We start from the raw sequence: 21,263 nt of genomic DNA, 5'->3' as shown, positions 1-21,263 counted from the left end.
CATAGTAGGATTTTTAATTTTTTTGTGTAGCTTTCCCTTAAAGGGATGCATTTTTTTTCCTCCATGAAAAATTGAGATATTGTTTCGGGTGTGTTTGCTCGAAAGCCCGACAAAAACGCCTACAACATGTCAAAAACCAGTCGGACCCCTCCTCTGCTTGGAGAGGTTTTTGACGTGTTACCTGTGGGTTCGTGAGATAATGAAAAAACAAGACAAGGTCGATAGCCCGACAAAAACGCCTAGAACAAGTCAAAAACCAGCCGGACCACTCCTCTGCTTGGAGAGTAACAAAAACCGAGGCATATGATAAGAAAGTCCCAATTGCCCCCAACAACTTCTGTTTGGAGTTAGTTTCCTTTCCATCGCGTTACCCCAACAATGCATGTGATTATAAGATACATGATTGACCCATAATCCAATTGAAACTAAGGCACGGCGGCCTTTCTTTTCGTCCCTTTAAAGTCAGCGGCGTGGGAATATCTTGTAGGTCACGGTAAAGATTGGACAAAACGTCGGCAATACGTAAAATGGAGGGGCCAAGAATGATCTTAACTACCTATTAACACATATACTATGATAACTTTTCTTTGAACCGGTAATTTTTTGCGAACTAATTCTATCTAAAATAAAGTCCGATACTGTTTTGTGTATCTAAATGGCTTAGTGACATATCATTTAATACATTATAGATATCTATGCATTGATATATAGTCATAATTATATGTGGTTAAAACGCTTTGGAATTGTTTTACAACGTTATGTCCGCAAATTTTGACCAAGAAAGTATGAGTAACCGAGTATTAGTCTAATGTAGGGAAGAGAAAGGAATATTTGTACCTATAATCAGGTACATATTTCACATTCTCCGCCAAAGAGAACTACCTTTTAGGCCGGCTTCATGTCAAAGGAGTTATTGTTGTTTACCGAGCAAGCCATGGAGGCCGGTGATACCATTACAATAGGGGTGTCTTGTAAAGTACTACTGTTTTATAGTTAATATACAGCGTAGAGAATAAATTCATGTTCGTTGATTGATAATATAAGTCTCAAAGATGAAGCTCTGCATAAATTACCGTAACAAAAGCAATATGCATTATTTTATTATTATAATCAGTTGGCATACTTACCCCCTACTCAGATGTGGTATAGTCCCCAGGAGAAACATGAGTAAAGGTAGACTAAATCAAGGTGTATTCAAATTACCAAAGGGACGCTATGTGAACAAGTGCCGGTCTCTCAACCAACGTCTCTCGCCCTGTTTGGACCACATTTTTGCTCGGATTCTCCCATATTTACCGGTGTTCATCCTCAATATGATAAGGTAGGTGTTGTTATAACCTGTTTATCGCCTTGTTATCGTCCTTTCGAGTCATTATCGGCGATAGAAGGTGTTTAAGACCGGAAAGCTGCGTGTATAACGGTACCTCACGTGGTATTTTCAGGTGTTAAAAGTAGGAGACGGTTAGCAAACATACGGCAAAAAACGGAGTTGAAATATGATTTTTTGGGGCATCCTTTTATTCAGGACGAGACCAATGAAAAAGATGTCAGTTTACCGGTATCAATTCAGTAACGCATGTTCTGTTTTGGGACGGCCATATTGTTGATCTGGCGTAACAGAAAAGTCTATTGCTTCTAGGGGCTTCTATTATAAGATGGCGCAGGGGGTTTCTTACCTAAAACTTAAAGAAAGCTGTCAGGGGCCCCTTTAAACCCCCATGTATTTATGTAGCTCATGTCATATAGTCACTACGCACCCCGTATTGAGGTGAAAATCAGACGATATTTTCTGAGGTAAAAATCAGACGACATGTACATATTTACGTGCATGACGACCACATGCGTCATTTGGTCAGAGGCTCTAAGCCTCGCACGGCTTGTTTACCAACGCAACAGGTGTCAGTGAACACAGATACGCCATGTTGACACCGTAAAAGCCGTAGAACAAACTGAAAGTAGCTATAGCGTTTCATATGTGTGCCTTGTAACGCTTAGGTCTGGAAAAAACACTGTGTACAGGATATATAGGACAGTCTTTTGTATAGAGTGACCTACACCGCCATGGCGTAACAATGTCTATTCATGTTATGTCACCCTATTAACCTGTACCGGTACGTTATCCGGATTTTCTAGTAGGGGAAGATATTTTGGACATTTCAGTATTTTTCATTCCGTTGACAGAAACGCGTTGGCACATTGTTGATGCAAAATTTCCTTCTAAAGAATAGTCTATACAGTTATATTCATATACGAGTCGTATGTTTTGACGTGAAAATTCTATAAATAGTAACCATATGGGGTCATCTCTATTCATAGTCTTCTACTGTAACGCAGATCACAAAAGTAATTTCAAAACGCGACGATTTTCGACATAAAAGCTTTTCGGTAAACCCTTTCATAGTACCGTTCATAATTTGCGCGTTTGAAGCACATGCCATCGTTGACTGCAAGACTAGTTCTTTTTCTTGTCCAATGTTCTTAAAGACATTGAAATAGTCCATTCCGGGTCACCGCTCGGGTGTTTGTTACCATAGTTTAGAATCAATTGCAAATCTTTGTAATGATTTGCAATATATATAGATCCAGTCTCAAAATCGTATCCAGTTGCTTGAGTAACTATTTTTGGCGTATCTTACTACCTGGATGTCTCTAACCTTCATCAACGTATATAGATCCAGTGTTTGGTGCATTATATTCAGTTGAAGAAGTTATTCCTTTTCCAAAATGCCCTCCTTCTGTGATGAGCAGAAAATCGTAAGAACATTGATACTATTTTGTTTTATTATGATATATCAAGTTCTCACTCATTGACGTATACGACCTATGAAGGGTCGTAGGTTGTATGTCTGAAAATATACACCGAAGCATAACGCTCTATATCGTATAAACGACTTTCCGAAAGCGTTTGATACAAAATACTAGAGTGAAGTATTTGTGCTACATATACTTCAGGTTTGCTATGTTAGTTTAGCGATTACGGGATATTTTTATAGACGTGAATTGGTATTGAATTTTTATTTGAGTTGAATGTGTGATAGTTGTGTGCCGATTTGTTAAAAATAGAGAGAACGCTAGCGACCCCAAAAAACACCCCTCCCAATATATATAAAATCGTATGGCGACCCTGTGACGTCACAATTCAAGATGGCGGCCACCACACATGCCAACGGATCCAACAAAGGTTTTGCTACGCAAATCTGTAATAAACCTGAAAACTCCAACAACAGGTGGTTATGGCAGGTCTGTTATCCGCTCGAAGCGTCTGTTGCTGCAGTGTTGTTGTTATGTTTGCGGTAGGCTTGTTTGATGACTCACGGGCTGTCCTTAATGCTCCAGTTGGTGTCTGATCAGGCAAAACCAGGTGTCTACATACAGGGTAGAGGACACTGCCTGTTTGCGTAAGTCTGGCACTGTCAGAAATAAGGGACAATACACTAATGTTCCTGGGGGACAGCTAGGGCGAAGCTTGGTGAAGCTAGCCTCTACCATACCACCGGGGCGCTCCCCGATATCTCTACGGCGCTGGGCCCGGTGCTCCCCGCCCGCCCAGACAGCTTAGTCCGCTCGGGGTGTGTTTACGGGGTGTGCTGCTCCAGTACAGGTCGCTGGAAAGAGGTAGAAATTGGCCAAGTAGACAGGTAACATGCCAGTCGGTCGGGAGTACAGCTTGCGACCAAGGTCGCGTGTTGTCTACTCTTTCCAGATCTTTCTAGCGACCTGTGGATTCTGGTAGAACGTCTCTGCATAGAATGAAAGGAAGCCCTAGTGTCATTGTAAGAATTTCCGTACAGGATACTCCTGAATGTAACGTTACTGTGATACAACCGACCAAAATAGAATCAGGTGTTCGTATGACTCACTCACTAGTACAAGGTGACACTAAACACGCGCAGTTAACTACCCCCCCCCCCTAAACAAAAGTTTAAACTGAATTAGCAATGTCTGTTTTATTCTTATATCTTCAAATTACGTCTTATTTTTGAAGTCGTTGCTGAAGTTGTTTATTGGGACTATAATCTACCACTAGCACTACAAAGAAATGAACCGTCCCCTTTTGAAAAAAGTGTTCTGGTTCCTCGTCCATTGCTCCATGACATGTGTAAATACAGTAGTCAACACCGTCCACTTTACACAAACAAACCGATTAAGCTCGCATGTGTCCAGTAAGTACTTGAAAAGCTACATACGTCACTCTACGTAACACCCAGTTCGCCTTTTAGGTAGTTCAGAATGCAGACATTTTCGTAGCCACTTTCAAGCTCCACATGGCGCTGAAAAAGTAATAGAAATGGGTCAAATATTACAATAACATGCCAGACGAGTTAGCTGACCAGTGAGTACAGTTTGCGACCTAGTTTACTAAGCTAACTCTTCAAGCAAGTTATCTGTCTATTTGGCCAATTTCTATCATTTTTTCAGCAGCCTACGGAGTACATAATTTTCGGGGCGAGTTCATTTACACTTTTAACCTCATTGCGCGCAATCTTAAATCTAAAATAGCTCCACGGGGGTTGTGGTTTTCTTTTGGTCGTGTTTTGAGTTTCTGTCCAAATTTGAACAGCGCGGAGGAAGTTTTGGCGCGAGGGAAATGTGGACATTCCTTCGCTCTGACGAAGGTGACTGATTCCAAGGTCAATATCCGGGGAAGGTTCACTAACTCACGACTTGGGTGTATCTAATTCAGGAATAAGTCATTTTAACTAAATGTCATATTTCGTAGATGCATTCTTATAAATAATTCATTTTGAACGTCAACTCAAAGATTAGCTAACAGCAGTTTATTCACAGATTTTATACCTATGTTTGGTGTGTTGTTTACTAACTTTATATTTGCCTTCGAGTTTACCTTGCATATCGTATGTCATGGAACTGTTTTTCCTTCGCATTTAAAAATCTTGTTGAAGGAAATGACCTTTGACCGAGGAATTGTTTTACCTGTAGAACAATGGAAGGGGTAGGGGGCCTTGAACCGTAATGTCAACACACCTATAGTTTGACATACCGGCGTGGTGACAAAGGATCAGATTAGGTAATGGATCGTGGGAAAGGGGGGTCATAAGGGCACAAGTTCCATGCGATTGTTTTCCCATGTTTGCATGACACTGTGGCATGTTCTCTGCGGTAGACTTGTATCTGATGCCAGACCCCCTATCTCTATCTGTCTGACATCAAGGCTGACTTGTAGCAAAAAGCATTGGAAAAAATACAGAGCCGAACTCCAATTCTGCTTGAAAATTACCTATAATTGTTACTTTCCCATAAAAGTCTTACTTGTGATATTCATATTTCCCTCCCTAGACTTGCCCGTATGAAATGTGCTTGGAAATTACCTATTTCACTTGTGATATTCATACCCCCCCCCCCCCTTTACATACACCATACACATAATGGGGGATTTTTTTTTTTCTTTCCATTTCACCAACATAATTTCTGGTGTCTTCTAACCAGGCATCCCTCTGAGAAAAGTTCACTTCAAGTTAATAACTGGAGTTAAGTTGTGCTACATATACTTCAGGTTTGCTATGTTAGTTTAGCGATTACGGGGTCTTTTCGTAAATATGAATTGGTATTGAATTCTTCTTTTTATTTGAGTTGAATGTGTGATAGTTGTGTGCCGATTTCAGTTGAAAATAGAGAGAACGCTAGCGACTCCAAAAAAACACCCCTCCCAATAAAATTGCATGGCGACCCTGTGACGTCACAATTCAAGATGGCGGCCACCTCACATGCCAACGGATCCAACAAAGGTTTTGCTACGCAAACCTGTAACTTATCAGACCATGTGCGCAACGACTAAACTTTAAAGTCTAAAGATTTAAATTTGAATCTCGGCGTCACCTTCAACTAGTCCACGGAAGACCCATATATGGTCTGGAATGGCGTCCTTGAGCAAACATGACGTCATGATGTCGTGGGCAAGACTATGCCAGGCTGTATTCATAAGAGGCGAATACGGAAATGTGGTCATGTACAGAAATACCGTATGAATAATCATTTCTACTGTAGAAAAAGCGGGTTTCTGTTAGGGCTGATTCAGAAATACCCGGGTAGGGGGTGGGGTACAAGAAAGTCCTCTTTTACATCGCTTGTATTAAAGGTGCCCTAAGCGATTTCAGGGGGTAAAACTTGAAATATTCTGGGGAAAACAATTCTGTTTTATGAGGTTGAAACTGACATTTGCTTCCCCATTCTAGCACATCTGCATCATTATTTCAGACTTTGGGCGTTTAAAAATAGCACAGAAGCAAGCCACAAAAGGAGTATTTTATTTATTGGGTCCCCCCAAAAATCAGCCCAGAATCCAACCGTAACGGTTTCCTGTCGACAATTTTCGGTAACTTCCGGCCGCGTGACGTCACAATGCTCAAGCACATTGAGCCATGACCACGTGATCATTTCTTCGGATGCGTTCGGGATTTATCGGTCAGAATCGTGCATGTTCGGAAGATTTGAAATGATGGCTGGCCTCCAAGTGCTCAGATTTTCAATGAGTTACCACCACACAACGACATCACATTTTTGCTCCACGATGGTCGATATGTGATGGTATAGTGTTATCTAAACTTACTATGGACAGAAATCAGAAAAAAATTGATTTTGAATATATGACTTTCAGCGCCCTAATATTGCTTAGGTTGCCTTTAAAAAGCCCTCGTTTGTAGCGCAGTGGCCTTGGATTTGAAACCCTTCATATACAGCACAACAAAAACACAATAAGTTGAATGCCAGCATACGCGACCACACGATCTCTGAGTTATTGTTGTGCACTACAATAAAAGAAAATCGCTGATTATTAGCGATGAGAAAGAGAATGGAGAAGAGCCCGTCGAAGCGTTGAAGCCGAAAATTGGGCACTTTTGTGGGTCGTTCCTCTGTGGGCGCCAGTTTGGAATTTGCGTACCAAATTTCCCAGGGTTTCAGCTAGCGGGGTAGAAGAGTCCCATTCATGGGCACCAAGGAATATATTATGAACGGCGCCTCTTTAGACAGCTTGAATTATGTTACAGCACAGGACATGTTGTTCATAAAGAAACGTCTGTGATAAGATTTTTGTGCTTTTCCTTTCCTTATTGAAGTTATTCAGTTTCCAGTAGAGGAAAATCGTCTTCCCTCAATTGACAAAGAGTTCACGAAATTAAAAGTTAGAAGAAAGATATGAGGGAAAATATGTAAATGTCCCCAGGGGTTTTTCTAGAAAAATTAAACAAGAGGGAGCACACACATGCGAGGGAGTGAATTCTATGTATTTATGGATGAATCTATTGCTGAGTGAAGGCTGTAATACAGTATGCTCATATTAAGCTAAAATCTGAATTTGACAAGGGGGAGCTGGGCTGAAACAAGAGGGCGCAGCGCCCCTCTTTCCTGATTTAGATGAACCCCTGGTCCCAAAACATATCATACATTAAACATGTCAAAACGTTACACAAAAGTTTTCATACACGTTTGGAAAGAACGCCCATTGAATAATGTTTTCTTTTTACAATATGGTACAGTCTGTATATATATTCGTGTTCTATACCTTTTGCCCTGGTTGGTATGGTTCCACCTTGCGGACGTGCTTTTGCTCACGTCAATGACAATGTCCTTGATCACATGGTCTTCATAAACAACATCAAATTACAAATTCAAACGAGTACACGGATCATGTTACAAATCAATACGTGTCTATAGCAAAGTCACCATTATTTTACTGTCAATGGCGATTTAGAGAATCTACCAACCCCTCCCCTGAAACGGAGTGACTCACGACTGAAATGAACGGTCCCCTTTGTTGGTCATTCAACAACCCGTCAACCAATCACAACGCAGATCACTTCCAACACTTCCCTGGGTCAAGTAGGGGGGAGCAGGCCTCAACTAGGTGTGGAGTTGTCGACATATAGCTGTCTAAGATGTTCCCTTCGCTTTCCTTCCTTCACAGGACGATGTTGTCGTGTCTTGTCCTCCTGGGAGTCTTGAGAACGGCATATGGAGGTGAGTGTGTGTTTCATAGCGTCTTTAAGATGTATGCTTCTGGCTCCTGTTCTTGAAACGCGATCGACTACCAGGTCGCTGAGTGTATCACACATTGCCGCGAGGCTTGCATACCATTCGCGACCCCAGCTACACGCCAACGGTACAGCTACACTCCCCTCCCTAAACTCAAGCTGTACAAATTTATGTACCGTCTACAAGCACAGACTGTTACTGTTTACAGCATGTCGTATCCTTTTTGGATACAAATATCTGAAAGTTTCAGAAAACAAGAAGTAGACAGCCTATGGACAAAGCTGCCCTATATATGATACACATGCGATGTTTGTTTCAGTGTGGGGTGGGGTGTAAAGGCCCTAAATTTTCATCCTAAAACGAGTCTTGTTGTTTGGGTTCAATGCTTGCCTACATGGCTATGGTGCTTGTTTACATGTTAGTGGATGAATGATACCTTGGGGGTCTTGGCTGAGGAGTTAACGAGGCCATGCATAATTGGTTATAATCCCTTTAATGATTACAAACTCCACATGACGGCCCCTTGAAGTTTCCCAAGTTACATAAATTTAGATGTAAACAGATGGGTGATTTTGTTACAGTTTAGCAAGTTACGCCTTAAGGTGAGAACGTATGCCACCAGAAAAATGCCTAGCACTTCGAGTTGGCTGGTCGCCCAGAAAGGTACTATCGTAACAACTGATTCGCGAGTAATGATACAGTCTACTGATTCTCAATTGCTGGGAAAAATACACAGGCGTGAATGTCGCTAAACCCTTGTAAGTGTTCCACACATGTGTACGTTGACACTACATACGTCTAAAACTTATATAGTCTATTCAAGGAGGTTATCCTTGGTCTATTGAAGATATTAAAAAAAAGGTAGATAAAATCATGGAGCTTCAAACATAGTGCCGTCGCAAATCACTGTACGTACATTTGTTATTTGTACTCGCTATTTTTCAAATCTCCAAAGCTTTTGTTAAATTTCCTACTGACATCTGTTTAAACCGTTAGGGGTATTTTTCTAGGTCTACGCTTTGTTCTGGATGTGGTCGGGATGATGTGAAATATTGCTGCATTAATTTATGTCTGGGGACAACTATGGGGAAGAATGACCTGTAGTGACCTCTAGCGTAATCACAAGCGAATTTTCAATCTGTGCATTTCTCATAGACAATACTGTGGAGGGAAATATGTCTGGTTGTGCCATAAGGCGTCTATGAATATTGATATTTTTCACTGAGGAAGATCCTTTGTTGTTTCCTTTATCCTTTTTTTAGTTATTGTTATTTCTTGAGTTTTAAAACAATTTTTATCAATACATTCTGTATTTGAGTAAAGGTCTCTTTTAAATGATAATTAATAAAACTTAAGATTTAAAAGTCTGAAAATTCCAGCAAAGAAATGTTTTGAAGCTGCCTACCCAAGTGACCCACATGGCGACAAAAATGCGTGAAATGTGATTATTCACGCTTTACGTGACGTCATGGTGCTTCCTACCCAAAACATACCCATTGAATCCACAATATTTATTTGCTATGTGACGACTGCCAGTTTGCTAGTGTTAAGTGTCACGTTATTTTACAGAATTCAAACAATATTTACCTCAAACATTTCTGACAAGATTTACCGCTACAGAGGCTTTCGTAAGCTGCTCGTTTGCGTACTACTGAGAAATATATTCATGTTTTTGTACGTGATAAAAGACTAGTAGATCGGATTACCATACAAACAAGACCACTGCCCGCCAATCTTGACCATTGATTCGAACAAAAAGGTCAGAGGTCACGGTGGGTCGCCATCTTTGTGACGCCTGCAAAAGGCCCAGTGGGCGGTCGACCATAACAATACCCCGCGCGCAAATTCTTCACAAAATCCCGAGTAACGCAATTATGCATGCTCCTAATCCGACCTCCCCACGTGCTAATGAGAGTTTTTTTTGTGATTTATGAATAGAATAAAGCGTTAAATCAGATTTAAAGGAAACCCAAGCAATATTAGGGCCAGAAAATTGGGATTTTGAAAGTCAACTTATCTAGTCATTTCTACACATGATTAGTTCGAACAATGTGTAGCGACGTCCATCATACAAAAATACGACGTCGTTGTGATGTGAGAACTCACTGAAAATCGTCGCTGGGTTTTTTGTAGGCTCGCGAAACTAAGGGCATTAACGTACGGCACTTTTTGCGTGGTTTTAAAATGCTCAAAGTATGAAGTTATTACGCAAATGTGCTGAATAGTGTTAGTAAATATCACTACCATGAAGATTTCAGCATTTCCATATTTTTGGCCCTAAAATTGCTTTGGTTGCCTTTAAAGGGATGGATTGAGGCACGAAAACTAAAATCAAAGCCAATGCCATTTGGGGATTTAGGTTTGGACCCACTCGCTGAGGGGGACTCAGCAACATCCTGGAAAGGTATTTGTAGAACAATCGATTAAATTGATTTCAATGTACTATATATAGCCATGTGACTCAAGAGGCTAGCACTAGATACAGCCACTGTTTTTCAAAGTGGCTGATTTATGTAACCTGCGAGTGATAATGTTAGATGTGTTGTCAACGTTGAATAAGAAATGCAATGAAAGTTAATGAAAAACAACCAAAAGACAATAAAAGTACATAACTTAAATCAGATTATTATTATAACTGTTAAAGGGCTCCCTTAGAAATCAGTTACATTGTTAACTGAAGGGACCACCCTAAAGATTAATAAATAGATAAACATCAACATCTGAATAACGTCGTCAAGGAGGTATCCTATTAAAGCTGAACTTATCAATGTCTTCGAAGCTTAGACTACATTAATGCATGCTCGGAGACATCCAAAAGATTCCTAAACTCAGCCCCGGTGATACTAGGTGACTGTCACACAACGGCGCATGCAAATCAACCGTCAAAGTGAGCGAGACAAGTGCGAGGGTTGTGTTCAGAGAATAAGTGGTCCTCTGTGAGTCTTTGGTCTTCATTTATCCTTCTGAACGAAGTCCTTTCTTCTGTGAACTTTCAACGAGACACTTTGATAAGATCTAAAGAAACCACCACAGAACAGTCAACACAGCCGATCCGTAAATTGAAACCACACACACCTGTTTTAACCGCCTTTTTTGTGTGTATCTCTTTATGCAAATTTGTTTACCTGCTTGATCAGATGTTGTTTACATGTTCGATCGGTGACGTGTCTATAGACATGTTCAAACCGCAAAGGATTGCAGGTAACCTTTTTAAACACACATCTGTGTTAGACATGAACACCGATGATTTTTCCAGCGCCATTGTGTATAGGTGTGTTTACCGTGGTAGCGTGCTTAGTCCAGTGGTTAGCGATCCTGCCTCTGGAACTAGAAGCCCTGGGTTCGATCCCGGCTGTGTTGCTCACCCGACATGCGCGCTACCGGAAAGGGTCGCAGCCCTTCGTTCGTGGTCCACTGTTCATTGTGCTTGTCGAAAAGAGCTAGGGGAATTTCCCCGTACAATGAAGCTGTAAATACTGTATATAGCGTCTGTCTTCTCTGTCACGACCAGTGGAAGATTAGCTCATCTGTTCATTGAGTTCATTTGAGCTAAACTGGTTCGAGATCACTTTCCTTTCCTTTCCTTTTACCGTTGGCGCTTTGCCCGCCCGATTTCAGCAAGGTTAGCAAGTCTATTAAACCTTTCACGCCTTCATGCGTTAGAAAAGGGCAAAGTTTTATCAAAGTCTCCCTGGCATATATACAGCCATTCTGTGTGCGGTTGGCATTAACTTCTTTGCTTTACCTTTGACCTACTGTTGTTCGCTACTGATAGTGAGTCAACAAATGGGACAAAAGGCCGATTGAAACTTTTCGTAGACTTTCCTTCCTCCCACAAAGATTAAACCAACGTTTGCTGTCAAGAGTTTCTTTCATGAAGATTTGGCAGGCTAATGGTCTACTGAACTGTTGTTGTATCCTTTTCTTTGTCTGGGACTGTCTTGTGGAACTCTCAATCACTGTCGGTTGTGTGCTCACCACTGTACACATGTATACCAAAACATATCATTCCATCGCATGCCACAGCTATTCTCCAAGCAGAGGGTAGGCCCTGTCTTGTTTTGGACGTCTTTTTATAGTCTCCAAGCAAACCCAACGGTTACAAAGACGGTATCCAACTGGCAGAAGGAGTTTTTATTGCCCGACGGTGCCTCACAAAGAAGAAAATTAAAACAAAGGTGCACATCTTGCAATGCGGCTGTATTCCTGAATTTGCTATTCCATCGTGTGCCACACCAACTTTTAATGGTCACCATTCTAGTAGTGCACATTTTGAAATGCAGCTGTATTCCTGAATGTGCCATTCCATGCCCCGTGTGCCAAGTGACATGGTCTTTTAATGATGTACACTTTGGCACCCATCATTTTAGCGGTGCACATTTTGAAATGCAGCCGTATTCCTGAATGTGCCAAGTGACATGGTTTGGATTTGGAATTGTGCACATTTTGGAACGCATCACTCACTGTGCCTAAAATACCGTTCGCGGAGGCCCTGCCTATCGCGCACCTATCTTCGAGACTGACCAAAGGGCAAGCAAGAGTCTTTCAGCACATGTTGGTCGTCTCCTTGTGTGGTTCTGCTGTTTGTCAAACACAAATAAAACTCTTAATCTTAACGAAAGACTGCATGCGCAAAGGCAGGGACGATCCGTTGTAGATCAAGGCGGGAGATGCTGATGGAGACAGCAAGTTTGTGAATGTAGACTTTCATGTTTGTAAAATGTCGTTTATCACTTTGACATTTTGTCACTTTGAAAAGAGACCTCATCTATGCACGGAAAGCTCATCCTATATGGGAGACTAAACAGTTACAATAAATACCAGTAACGGATGTATCCCTAGGGGAGACTACAAACACGTACCCTCTAATACTAACCAGTTATGTCAACTGTCATCAGAGTCATTCCTGACAAATTCTATACGGCTATTCTCCAGATAAATCCCCCCCCCCCCCAATCAGAGCCCTTGGATAGGTCCTACAGGCTTCAGACACCCAGTTGAAGACCATCCCACTATATCAGGGGGGTGCCAAAACCCACAAGGTAGAGACAGGCCATTTATTTTAACTAATTCAGCAAATACAGAGTCTGTCCTACCACAGCCACTCCTATACTGCCCAGATTTCACAAAAATCCCACCAAAGAAGAATTTTCAATGGTTTAAACCCTGTTTTTTACTTGATCTCTCATTGTGGGGTCTAGGTGCAGGCGTTAACTCTTCAGTCTCCCCTATAGGGTCTGAATGGAGATCCCGACAACGCTTTGTGGCTGAATTCAGAAGAAACTCCGACGTATTACGCAAAAAATCAATTGCGCAAAATTTGGTCGCCTCGCTATACGAATTGGGGAGGGAGTAGCTGAATAGACGTCCATAAGATTATGTACAAAACAAGGAACAAAAACAGGCTTCAAAATAAACTTAACAGTATTGCAATGTCCAAAAACTTCCGTCCACTGGACAGCTAAACATGTCTAGTTGGAGACTGGAGAAGGGTAGTCAAGACCCCCTTACTCCCCCTAAAATAACAAACACTAGTAAGGATGGCACCGCTGCTATAAGATACATACATTGAATTGGAAACCATTTTCTAAACAGACTTGACCAAAGGAGGCCACAGGGTCCCTAGCCTTTGCTATGTATAGTGTAGAAACGTGCCGTACAGGTTTATATAGGAAACGTGTTGACAGTTACAGCACGTGGTAAGTTGGCACCTGTCTAGCAGGAGATAGCTACCGAACTTGAGCCACCCGTGAAGCTTGCCAAAACGCATGTTTTAGAGAAGTAGCCATTTTCTTGCACCAACTAAGATCAGGGTCTGCATGCTTAGCCTCTACCAGGCCCCACGGATAGCAAACTGTACTCCCCGGCCAGCTAACTCCTCTGGCATGTTATCTGTATATTTGCCGAATTTCTATTATTTCTCCACCGACCTGTGGCTGATGGTTACGGGCTGGCTTCAAAAAGTTATTTAGCCCCCCAAAAAGGCCGGTTAGAGCCTGCTATGGAGGCTAGCTCAAACCCTAGACAGCCATGGTGGGTAGACGTTATTTCCATGACAAGACACAAGAGCTTTGTGAGATAGAGTTAATAGAAAACGGCTTGTGGCATTTGAAAAACTAAGGATAACACAAGTTAAGATAACACTGCGATAACGACCGTCACTATCAGTTAACATTTAAACTGAAACAGATATGTTTAAGATTCTTCGGATAAACCGCGTGCCTGTGTCAGTTCCTAACGTTCCATACATATTACGATCTGTGAAGATAACGGGAAGTCTCTTTTTCTGGAATAATTGGCACTCCTGTACGTCGCCGCTCCCTCGGGCCTAGCCTGGTCCCAGTCTCTAGGGGTTAACCAGACCCCCAAAAGATATTTTAGAGTTTGGGGGTCTGGCATCCAGGCTACTAGGGGTCGGCTTAGGGGTGTTTTACCGGGCCCAGTCTACTTTATTCGATTCGTTTCTGTCAGCCTGTCTACTTAGCTGCCATGTAGAATTTCGCAGCCTTTCTATTTTAGCTGCCATAGAGAGTTCTGCCGCCACCGTGGGTAGCGACCTAATCTAATCCAATTAAAGGCCATAAACACACCCCGAGCGGACTAAGCTGTCTGGGCGGGCGGGGATCACTCCCAGCGCCGTAGAGATATCGGGGAGCCTCCGATGATATGGTTTCCAGGCTACCTCGGGCCCCGATTGTCGGTTTTTCATTCCGCGAGTGCCATGGAAATGCCAGCTCACAAGCGTCGGTGCTGAATTAATGATATACGACATTGTTCTTATTCTAATTCTAAGAAGACGCTGGAACGGTCCAGACGTCTGCAAATCTCAACGTTGAAATATGCTCTCGCCACTTCCCACATAGTATACCGTGCGCACGCACGCACATGCACACACACACACACACTCACACACACACACACACACACACACACACACACACACACACACACACACACACACACCCTGCGGAATTCTTTGAAATGAATGTGTATGATTTTCTTTTATAACAAAGGAAGTTAAAAAGAAACATAAACTGAGTTTGAGAATGAAGAATTACCACTCACGTGACGCGCTAAAAATGCAGTCCGTGGTACTTCCGTCACAAACCGCTAGGTGTCGTTACCTTTCTGGTTATCACAATATACTTTGCCCGTACACAGCGTGTGGGGGACCGATCTCGACGTACGGCAGCACATCCTTCAACAGCCTGGACTACCCGCAGCCGTACCAGACCAACGAGGACTGTCTGTGGACGCTGTCTGTCTTTGGCACCTCTGTCGCCGTACAACTGAGGTTTCAGGAGATCGACATCGACCCTTACCCTTCCCACATCACCACCCCGGGCACCTGCGTCCGGCACTACCTGGAGATCTACGAGGGCACCCCTGCATCCGGGACAAAGTTAGGTAAGTGTCAAGTTCATCATCATTGGTCGGCTGCAGCGCAGGCGACTGTTAGTAGTTTCCATGGCAGTTCTTTTTGTTGCAGTTATCAGTAATCTAGTGTCAAGTTATCCATATCCAAACCCATATGTATCTTTTCCTAGCACACCTTGATAATACTATCATGTACTGCCATATCCCTGAATTTCAATCTCTTGGAGATGTGCTATAGACGACAAATAGACGGATAACATGCCAGAGAAGTTAGTTGGCTATAGGAGTTACTGTTTACGACCTCTGGATGGTACTGTAAATGTATTAAAGTTCGCGTGGTTTTTATTTCGCGATGATGGAGTGTTTGCGGTGGTTTTAAGTTTGCGGCAGCGCTATAGTCACAAACTGCTACAGTATTGGACAATACTGTTGGCGGCGGTTTTAAGTTCACGGTGAAACCGCGAACATAAAACCACCGCGAACATTTCTGCATTTACAGTATATTGAACCCTCTCTCCGTAGCCGACTATCTTAGCATACTATTCACTCTATTTGGCCAATTTCTACAATTTTTTGCAGCAATCCGCGGGGCCTGGTAGAGGCTAGATATTGCGGGCAACACGCCCGACTTTCGTTCGAAGTCCATCATACAGATGATATACAAATGACAATACGTTGATGAAAGTTAGACATCCAGGTAGTAAGATACGCCAAAAATAATTACTCAAGCAACTGGACAAAGTTTTGAAACAGTCAGACGTTTCAGACAGCATCCGCTGTCTTTCGTCAGTGTCTAACGATAGGACTGAGAACACCAGGTTTTATACCAAAACTCGGAATAGATATGTTATTGAGGTAAAGACAATTTAGGATGTCTTGAAATAGTCTTTAAGAGAAGATTAATTCAAGACAAATTTTTATGCCAATAGTACAATCAGTTACTGTTGTTTTAGTACAGTAAAACAGTAACTAAATGTTGTTTGTCTGGGGTTGGGGGGGTGGTGGGCAGTGCATTACAAATGACAATGTTGCAACTTGCAACTGTTGACGGCAAGTCCTTGTGTTGTGTTGTTGTAGGGACGTACTGCGGTAACGTCCTCCCTCCGATAGTCATCGGCAGCGGGAACACCATGACGGTCAAGTTTATCACCACCGGCCATGCTAACAACGGACATAAGGGCTTCTTGGCAACGTTTTCGTCGGTTTCGCTGAGTTCTGGTGGGTACATCATAATTCATTATTATTGGTTCAGTTTGTTTGCATTTTTGTTTGTATTGCATACCCGGTAAACCGCATCAAGGCATAGCCTCCGTTGCAGGCTCTGAACCGGCTTTTTGGGGGGCTAAATAATACACTGCAAAAAGTGTATTATTTAGCCCCCCAAAAAGCCGGTTCAGAGCCTGCAACGGAGGCTAATCAAGGCATAACAGATCAGGTTTGTACTGAAGAGTACAAGCTGCTTATCCGGACATATTTATATGATCCACACACACCGGGAAGGACCTCTTTTCGATAAGTGTGTTGGGTTCTTTAGCGTGCTTGAGGTGTGGCTTCCCACAAACACGGGAACTCCATTTAACGTCCTATCCGAGGGACGTCCCTAACTGAAGCTAGGTACTCATTTTCACCTGAGTATAGTGGGGAAAGTCGTGCAAAGTGTCTTTCCCAAGGGCACAACGTCAACGGGACTGCCGAATGGCAGCTGCCCAGACCCCAGCAACAGTTCCATAAAGTGCAAGTGTGGTGCAAATATGTATCTGTTGTGTATTATGTGATTGTAAACCCTGCAGCAATTTAGCACTAGCTGCCATTGTGCGGGTAATTTCTGACCAATAAACTGACCAATAGACTATATTCAGCTTTTTCTTTGCAATGATACTGTATTTAGCAGTGTTATCATTTTTAATCCCTTCTTTCACATTTATGATAATGTTGAACAAAATTTGTTCGTAGGCCCTGATTCGGGATGCAACAACCTTCGGCAACTCTCGGCTCCGAGTGGTTCCATCGCTTCCATCAACTACCCTGCCGACTACAGCAGCGGAGCTCAGTGCGAGTGGGAGATCACCGTAGCCGGCAACAAACACGTGGAGCTCACCGTGCTGAACTTCTTAGTGGGGGGCGTTGAAGCCACGTGTGTGAACGAAACCAACGATTATCTGTCCGTGTACGAGGGGATCGGAGTCAACAGAAAACGCCTGGGTAAGCTTTGATTGTTTGTTTATTTATCCGATTTTGAAAGTCAATTTATTCAGTCATTTCCTTCTTAATTTTATGCATGTTTAGTTCATTCAAACAACATTATTACAATGCATAGCAACGTCCTTTATGCAAAAACATTACGTCGCTGTGATGTGAGAACTCACTGAAAATCGTGGCCGGAGTTTTTGTAGGCTCGTGAAACTAAGGGGATCATCGAACAGCATGATTTTGCGCTGTTTTAAAATGCTCAAAGTATGAAGTTATTACGCAAATGTACTAAACAATGTTAGTGAATGTTTCTGCATTTTTTTTGTTCCTATTCTTTGGGCCCTAAAATTGCTTTGGTTGCCTTTAATAAAACGACTGAAACGTCTGACCGTTTCCGAATTTTATCCAGTTGCTTGAGTAACTGTTACCTTGCATATCTCATATATTACCTGGATGTCTAACCTTCATCGACGGATCCCCTAAAACGTTTTTGATTTGGTCTCGCACAGGAGTTTACTGCGGATGGGAGGCACCCAGAGTGAGAGCTTACTCCAACCGAATGTTTGTCAAGTTCGTGTCGGACGACTTCGTCAACTATAAGGGCTTCTTTGCCACGTACCGTTCAGTCGGTATGGATCGCGTTTATATTATTCAACCTTGATGAAAGCTTTACTATACTTTTGTCATTGACCAATTAGAAATCATAATTTGAAGAAAGAGAAGTTTATTCTATTTGCACTTTTGCATATTCTGTAACCTTGAGAGGATTCGTTCTCACATCCGTGAATAGTTTCATCAAGTTGGTAAGTCACTGAATAAAAAAACTCTTTTTACACAACCAAGAGGTCTATTCCACCGACGTTTCGGTGACCATCTGTCACCTTCTTCAAGGCAATTCTGACTGGTTCACATAGTTTGGGACTGCATAGTGATGTCATCTCCTGTGATTGTACATATGTAAATACTTTGCGTTTGGGAATGCATCTCATCCCTTTTCAATGCCGTATGGGTAGTGGGGTTTTTTCCACTTTGTGTAGGGCACGGAATTAGAAGGGAGGGCCTTTTACCTCCCCAACCGAATTCGGGTACCCATTTTTACACTTGGGCGGTGTGCCATCTTGTAAAGTGACTTTCATTAGGGCACAACATTCATGGGATTGGAACCTATGAACTCTGGGTTATTAGCCAAACATTGACGCCATCAGATGACATAAACCAATTAGAAATCATTATATTTGAAAACAAAAGTTTTATTCTATTTTCCTTTCTGTAACTTTGAGAGGATTCGTTCTCATACACATTTGACAACGTGTTCATTTGTACATTTTTACAGGTTTGCGTAGCAAAACCTTTGTTGGATCCATTGGCATGTGTGGCGGCCGCCATCTTGAATTTGTGACGTCACAGGGTCGCCATACCATTTTTTGGGGAGGGATGTTTTTTGGGGTCCCTAACGTTCTCTCAATTTCTAACAAATCGGCAAACAACTATCGCACATTCAACTCAAATAAAAAGACAAATTCACTACCAATTCATATTTATAAAAAGACCCCGTAATCGCTAACTAACTTAGCAAACCTTAAGTATATGTAGCACAAATACTTAACTCTTAACTTTTTTTTACAGATTTGCCGACGACTATTGCGCCAGCGGTCCGTACAACCGATCCCCTAAGGGAGCCTGGCAATACTGTTTTACCAGTTGGCGCTTCAAACCGTCTTCATGTTACGGCCGCCGTCGTTGTTACATCCTTTCTCCTCGTCATCGCAAATTCTTTCCTCATCACGCGATGACAGTACTCCACACAAACGTGTAGTTTTAGCGTCACCTTCTCCGTAATTTTGTTGTTTTGCTTGTAAAAAATAATGGGATATTTTAACAACAAAAGCTCAGATGTCTTATTAGTGCTGCGTACCTAAACCCTATCCGGACTGGACCTAACGTTTAGGTTCAAGTCCTAAAAAACCTAAACATTTGGAAACAAGTCCGGACTTGAAAAAAAATCTCTCGCTTATACTCTCCTTTTTGCAATCTTAAACCTTTCTTAGATCGTGAAATTTGCAATGAAAAAATATGAAAACATTGCTTTTTTGTGTGTTTCCTACTGAGTGTATATAATTTCGCATATATAGTTTTCAAATTGCATGTAAAATATATGCCAATATGCAATTTTACATGTAACAGGAAAAAAAGTTTTTTCAAACATATGCCATGGGTTCAGGTCCCGACTTATAAGTCCGGACTCATAAGTCCGGACCGGACCTGAACCTCTGGATCTAATTCCGGACCTGAATCTCTGGGTCTAATTCCGGACCTGAACCTGAACCTCTGGATCTAATTCCGGACCTGAACCTGCACCTCTGGATCTAATTCCGGACCTGAACCTGAATCTCTGGGTCTAATTCCGGACCTGAACCTGAACCTCTGGATCTAATTCCGGACCTAAACCTGAACCTCTGGATCTAATTCCGGATTTAAGTACACAGCACAGTAGGATTGTGTTGTAATCTTATAACACACAAGTCGTATTGTACAGAGTTAGGAAATTATCGTTACGCTTGTTTCGAATGAGAGATTATGAGAGCTGTATATTATTTTGCTGTGCCAAGACTTAAAATGTTTCATGTACTATCATTTCTAATTTCATCCCTGTAACATTGCAAACGTCATAAAGAAGAGTCATGGAAGTAGTAATCTTTTCCTGCATTTCCTGTAAAGTCCGCTTGGAGTGCTTGAGCGTAGTGCGGACAATGACGCCTCTAGCGATTTGGGCAGAGCTGTAACCAATGTCTTTAGTTGCTTCATAAAGACTGTGATTTTGCCTTTAATTGAGCTGTACTGTGTGAAATACCTGCATGGAGCCTATGCTGATGTAAATTCTAAAAGTTGCGTACCTCTAAATTGTTAATGTTGTTGTTGTTATTGTTGTTGTAATATCCTTTGAAAGAATGGATTTGTAGAGGAAAATGTTAAAACTCGTGATAAAACGTTGTGTTACATGGCTGGCTGTTTCTTCCTTTTTACCTTCACCGAGAAGGTTATATTATCGGTTACACCAGCTGTTGGATGGGGACTGTATGTATGTCAAGAGCATAACTCGAGAAACCTTTGATGGATCTTTTAGGTACTTGCGTACTGCAGCGTAGCTTCAAAGTTTGAGGTCAAATCTTCTGCAAGTGATACGGTCATGAGCAACTGACGACTGTTTGTGCCAAATAAGGCTAGCTCATTGATTATTCATGAGCAACTGTCAGTGACGACCCCAGAAGCCAAATCCGTTCAAAAGATCAGGGCTGACACTGGGAGGGTTCGCCGAACATTTCCCGAGCGGGTTTCAGCGCCGATAAAGGAGGGTGTCTCCCTATGGCCGGCGTAGTTAGTCTGGTAAAGACTAAAATTGGAATGCCACATAACTTGACAAGGCTCCCTCGTAACCTTGACTTCTAGTAACACCCAGTCAAGTGGCATTAACAGGTGTATTATGATCCTTCCGAACAAAGCCATTTTCAATAGGAGGGCAGGAAGTCCTTAAACGTTTGTACAGCTTATTTGCAATAGCACCATGTAACTATTGTTTCACACACGCACCATGAAGTGTAAAGCTAACATAGTTATGGCACCGCCTGTTCTGAGAGAATGGGGACAATGTCAAAAGCGTGGCCAATGACGCATGTACTCTCCCACTGTGAAAACTTGAGGCCAGG

The 21,263-nt window shown here is 42.2% G+C and overlaps 1 protein-coding gene across 1 annotated transcript; it reads left to right on the top strand.

Moving 5' to 3' along the window:
- The first annotated feature begins 1,193 nt into the window (after positions 1–1,193).
- Positions 1,194–20,561, top strand: LOC136420771 (procollagen C-endopeptidase enhancer 2-like). The gene is made up of 7 exons (XM_066407867.1): positions 1,194–1,321; positions 7,925–7,977; positions 15,154–15,399; positions 16,447–16,587; positions 17,323–17,571; positions 18,069–18,188; positions 19,186–20,561. Exons 1-7 carry the CDS (start codon positions 1,314–1,316, stop codon positions 19,350–19,352), a joined length of 984 nt encoding a protein of 327 aa, XP_066263964.1. The 5' UTR covers positions 1,194–1,313; the 3' UTR covers positions 19,353–20,561.
- Positions 20,562–21,263: the final 702 nt, after the last annotated feature.

This window comes from Branchiostoma lanceolatum, chromosome 15 (assembly GCF_035083965.1).
Source record: "Branchiostoma lanceolatum isolate klBraLanc5 chromosome 15, klBraLanc5.hap2, whole genome shotgun sequence".
NCBI classification, from domain to species: domain Eukaryota; kingdom Metazoa; phylum Chordata; class Leptocardii; order Amphioxiformes; family Branchiostomatidae; genus Branchiostoma; species Branchiostoma lanceolatum.
The sequence above is the reverse complement of the archived record's forward strand: the minus strand, read 5'-3'. Positions and strand labels throughout refer to the sequence as shown.